We start from the raw sequence: 5804 nt of genomic DNA, 5'->3' as shown, positions 1-5804 counted from the left end.
TGGTACACTAACTTGTTTAATTTTAAGGTTTGGTCCACTAAGTTTTCAAAGTTTGCTTTTGGTACGCTAAATTTTAATTTTAGGCTATTTTAGGCCTAATCGGTGACGTGACACTGAAAAAAATATTGATTTGACATCGAAAAATGCTAACAAGACGTAAAAATGATGGCGTGAAATCGAAAATTTTTGAATTGTCAAATATCATGTCAGCAATTGCACTAACAATAATCAAAAATTAAATATTAGTGCACCAAAACCAAAATTGACAACTCAATGAAATAAAATTCAAAATTAGGCAAGTTAATGAAACGAAAAATCATGTTCTCGGAAAGAACTATTTTTTACTTAAAAATCAATAGAAGAAAAATTATCATTTAACATAAATTGCTTATGTTGGGGTGCAATAATAGTCCCTGCTAGGTAGAGCAATCGAAACATGACACTTAAAATTTTGTATGTTTTAAAATATTTGAGTCATATTGTTACCATTAATTATAAATTTTGGTGAAGCGATAAACGTTCAGTCATATAATTGATATCAGAGTCAAGGTCATGACTTCGATTCACATTGATTGAAATCATAATTACCACCAACTATAGCTATTACTAAAACGCAAATCGTTTGATCCTACAGTTTATAATATATATATATATATATATATATATATATATATATATATTTACGCTTTTCAACAAATATGTAATATATCTTATTGTTTTAAAGTTGTTAGCTAAAAAATAAATCAAAATCAAGGTATAAACATTTAATACACTATGAGAAAAACGTCGATCAGGAACTTATAAATATCGCAAAAGAGAAAGCTAAAGACATAATATTCTCGTTTCAATAGCTAATTAGAGATTGAATAATAGTGATCGAAGTTGAAATTGCCCGTAAAGAATATAACACTTGATTTTAACACTTGATTTTAAAAAAGTTAAACCGTTCAAAATGAAATTTGTAACTTCGATGGTAACCAAATAAAATTGTGATCACGTGACGTGACAAGTTCAATTTTCTGGTATCTAGAAATAGCTGAAATAAGATCTAGTTGTAAATTTGTAATCCAATTTGAATCAGATTGAGCCAATTCTGCCCGGCAAAACATGGGATTTTAATCATAATAATAGTTGATTTTCAGTTTGGTAAAGTTATATGATGGTCAGACGTATTGGAGATGATCTGTGTGAAAAAAAGGTTCAATCTCAACTCAACCAAATCAGTATACGTTTCCACGATCTTCAAATCCCCCTTTTTACGTGGTATTCATTTTCCCGAAATTGTGGATACAGGGTATTCTTCAAGCAGTCGAAAGAATGAAATTCTGGTTAGACTAACCCAAAAAATTTCACATCTTTCGCTCAAGGGAGAGGTTGATCATGCAAGAAAAATTTTTGATCAAATGGGCGTGAGGGATTTAATTTCATGGAATGTAATGATCAGGTGTTATGCCGAAAATGGAATGGTTGAAAATGCAAGAGAGTTGTTCGATGCAATGCCCGAAAGGAGTTCGTTTTCGTGGAACACCATGATCATGGCTTATACGGTAGCAGAGAGAATTTACATGGCTTTCAAGCTGTTTGTGATAATGCCTGATAAAGATGTGATGAGCTGGACGGGTATTATCACTGGATTTTGCCGTGTTTCGCTTGTTGATGATGCATGGAAATTGTTTAAGCAAATGCCTGATGCCAATGCTGTTTCTTGGTCTTGTATTGTGTCGGGTTTTCAACAAAATGACTTTGCGAATGAGAGCTTGATGGTGTTCAAAGAAATGTTGTTGGTAGGTATTCACCCAACTCCTCATTCGTTCTCAAGTGTGCTATCCGCTTGTGCCGATTTAGCAATGGTTTCGATGAGTGAGCAAGTATACTGTCAGCTTCTCAGACGAGGCTTTCTTGGCAACACAAATGTCGGGAACTCAGCTATTTCCATGTTTGTCAAAGTTGGAAGCATTCACCATGCAAGGGCTGTTTTTCTTGACTTAGACAAACCTGATCTTGTGTCATGGAATGCAATGATAACTGGTTTTTCCCAGCATGGGTATGGAATAGAAGCAATGATGGCTTTCCATCAGATGCAAAAGGCTCGGTTTTGTCCCGATAGTATTAGCTATATGGGAGTTTTACATGGTTGTAGCCATTGCGGGTTTGTGGAGGAAGGGAAGCAGTATTTTCTGTCCATGAAAATGGATTCTGGGATTTCGCCAGGAGCTGAACATTTTTCCATTATGGTAGACCTATACGCACGTGCTGGAAAACTTGAAGAGGCATATACAGTTATCAAGGAGCTTCCCTTTGAACCAAAATCAATCTTTTGGAGGGCATTATTAAATGGATGTAGGATTTGGGGTGATATTAAGTTGGGTGTTTCTGCGCCTGAGCAAATATTGAAGCTTGAACAGTTCAATTCGGGTGCATGTTTAATGGTTATTAATATTATGGTCTTGGCTGGAAAATGGAAGGAGGTGGCAACAATGCGGCGATTTATGAAGGAAACAGGGGTTAAAAAGGAGTTGAGTTGTAGTTGGATCGACACGAGTGGGATAAATCATTTATTTACCACAGGGGACAAAAAACATTCGAAGGGAGATCAGATTTTCCAGATCATCGAGTTATTGGCATATGATGGAGCTATAGATTCGGGAACAAGGGGGTTTTTGGATTATGGAAATATGTTAATGCTGTAGTTCTTGTGAGTTGACATTCCATCATGACAAGGGGGTTTCAGAATTATATAAAGATGACAATCTTATAATTGATTTTGAGGAAATTTCATGTGACAAGATGGAAGGAAAAAGCCAGTTATTCATACATGAAAACAAACAATATCAGAGAAAATGAGTGAGATCATTTTTTTTTTCTAATATATGATACATAGAAAATTATTAAATATATAAAGAGTGTAAAATGGAATTAGTGATCGTTCCTACCTCCCTCTCGTGGATCGACATGAACACAGGGTACCTTTTGTCTTTAAACTCAGAACGACGAAAGGCGAAGCAGAAGGAATCAAGAAGATGTTAACCATGTTACTTCCTGAGCACCTTCTGTAGTAAATACTATGTAATCTCCTGCAGCTGCATTTTTCCTCTGCGAGTAGTCCATTATTGCCACTCCACCAGGAAACTGCCCAACCTCACACAAGATCATCCTTTCCGACCGGACAAATATGACTCTTCTGCGGCTGATACGGGTATGAATAAACTCTAGTACTTGTTTTAGGGGCAGCAGGTCTCTTCTTTTTTGTGCATTATTCTACCCCAAGCGAAAAGCCGTCATTGCCTAATCTAATAAGGTTTGTTTTTTGGAAAATGCTACATATACACATTGAATTACTCATTGCACAAAATACTATGCTACTTGTTTTTTTATGCTATATTCGTGATTCGAGGAAAAGGGTACTACATATCTTAGATGTAAGGAAGATATCAAGTTTTCCTTGATTAAAAATTTATCAGCGGATCCTTACAGATTAGTACAGGATTATATTATTCAAGTCGAAAATTTGAACAGGTGAAAATGAAATCATATAATTGCAACAAGTATCGAGTGTCCCTTTTGTCGCAAAGTGAAAACAGAATATGTCCCTTTTGTCGCATCCTTTATTCTTTGAAGAAATTTTTTTATATAGATTTTATTCTTAAAAACATATTTTATTATATAAACCATAAACTTACACGGGTTTCTTGAAGTTCATGCACATGTGTCCTTTTAAATATAGTTAAACTATAAGGCAAGTGCTTGAAGTGGCTAGATAAGATGGATTCTTTTTGGGTAGATATTATGTGAGACATGTTGAACTGATCCATATATAAGGTTAAATAAATGCTTTTTCATTGATTGGAACAAGTACGAGATCCGCTTTAAAAAATTAATTCCTGAGATCAATGGTCCTTTAAGGGTTTTTTTATATTCTCCAAAATAATTGAGGTTCTAAGCCAAGTTTTCTCAATTTTATGGTCGTATATAAGGGTGTAAACGAGCCGAGCTACTCGTGAGCAACTCGCGAGTAGCTCGGTCAAAGCTCGACTCGAGCTCGATTTGACCGAGCTCGAGCTCGAGCTCGAGTAGCTCGAGCATACAATCGAGCTCGCGTTGAGCTTTGAAACTATGTGATCGAGTAGCTCGCGAGCTACTCGATAAGCCACATATATATATTAAAAAATAATATAAATATATATAAATATAAATATAATATATATAATTTAATATTATATTGATATATTAATTTATTTATAATATTTATATATTTATTTATAATATTTAATTAAATTTTTTTATTTATTATATTTATATATATATTTATTTTATAATAAATATAATATAATATTTTATTTATTTATTTATTTATATATTTTTAATTTTTATATATATATAATATAAAAGCTCGAGCTCGAGTACTCGAACTACAACCGAGTTCGAGCTCATATTTTACTACTCGATCGAGATCGAGATCGAGCTCGAGCTCGAGCTCGAGTAGTAAAATATGAGCTCGAGCTCGAGTAGTGTGCTACTCGAGCTCGGCTCGGCTCGGCTCGATAACACCCCTAGTTGTATACATAATGGGTTCTGATCATGCACAAATTATTTCTATTTTCTTGAGCTATATAGATTCACAAAAGTGGTAATCCAGATTCTTGGGGGAAGGGTATATAGTTAATAGTATATACTGAATGCATCACCGGCTCTTTATTACTAACAGCGATCATATGCAGTCGTTGTTAGTTTATATAGTTGTTTTTTTTTTCATAACATATTTTCGAGTAAAATCGAGTATTTTTTTTTTTTCAATCATGAGATTTCTTGGTCGATCTATATCATCATTATTTTTTTTGGAAATTTCATTGAACAAGTTGAAGGCATTTTTGTAACTATGCAACACAAATTTGAATTATTAAAATATAAAATTCTACAATCCGATCATTACATATCTTTTTTATTTTTATTTTTTTATTTTACCAATTTTTGTAGGTTTTTTCCGAGCAATAATGACAGAAAGAAAAAAACCTATTAATTTTTTTAAAAATATTTTGTTCGGTGATTATAGAATACGATTGCAGTTTCTTAATCGGTTGTTCATGGTGAAAGCAAATTACAAAAGAATAGTGAAAGAATAGGGTGTAGACATTTCAGAGGTGTTGATTCTGTATTAAATGATGAATGATTATAATGTGTAGATAATCTTCCTTTATATATATACAAAGAATTTGTTCCTTAGACACCATTTTTTATCAGAATTTTCTTTATGTGATATAAATATTATGATTTTGTTTGTTTTTTTTTAATTTCGACATTTCAAATTGCAATTTAGTCCCTCGATAAGTTTTACAACTATGATATTACTCTTATTTAAATATAAATTAAATTAATTAAAAAATATTAATTATACAAACACGTAATGCGTGCATCAATATATTAGACTCACTAGTATTTAATGAAAGATATCAATGTATGCGCCTTGATTGCTTTGGATATAATATTTTTGTATTGGCTCATGGAATAAAGGTTTTGTTTCACCAATGGATCATGATTCTGTTGGAAATGTGCCCATAAAACAGATATTTGTTATTAATTGTTAATTTTAAATAAAAGAATTATTTATTCTATTGTTTGATTGTTTTATGCCGTTTTGCTTAAAAATGGATATCTATATAAAATTCATAATATATTATAGTTGATGTGATTTTAGTATATAAAATTGTTATATACATGAGGATTAAAATCATAGATAATATATTTAAAATGTCCATGATTGATTAAAGTATGGATCTTTAATTGGTAATCATTAATGCGATCTATTG

General features: G+C 32.3%; 1 protein-coding gene across 1 annotated transcript; it reads left to right on the top strand.

The window, feature by feature from the left end:
* Positions 1–1080: 1080 nt before the first annotated feature.
* LOC140875584 (pentatricopeptide repeat-containing protein At2g13600-like) lies at positions 1081–3367 on the top strand. Its single transcript, XM_073279301.1, has 2 exons — positions 1081–1198; positions 1294–3367. The coding sequence occupies exon 2, from the start codon at positions 1404–1406 to the stop codon at positions 2688–2690; it is 1287 nt and encodes a 428-aa protein (XP_073135402.1). The 5' UTR covers positions 1081–1198; positions 1294–1403; the 3' UTR covers positions 2691–3367.
* The last annotated feature ends 2437 nt before the right edge of the window (positions 3368–5804 follow it).

The sequence above is a fragment of the Henckelia pumila genome, chromosome 1 (assembly GCF_033568475.1).
Source record: "Henckelia pumila isolate YLH828 chromosome 1, ASM3356847v2, whole genome shotgun sequence".
NCBI lineage: Eukaryota > Viridiplantae > Streptophyta > Magnoliopsida > Lamiales > Gesneriaceae > Henckelia > Henckelia pumila.
Note: the sequence above shows the minus strand (reverse complement) of the source record. Positions and strands in the feature narration are given on the sequence as shown.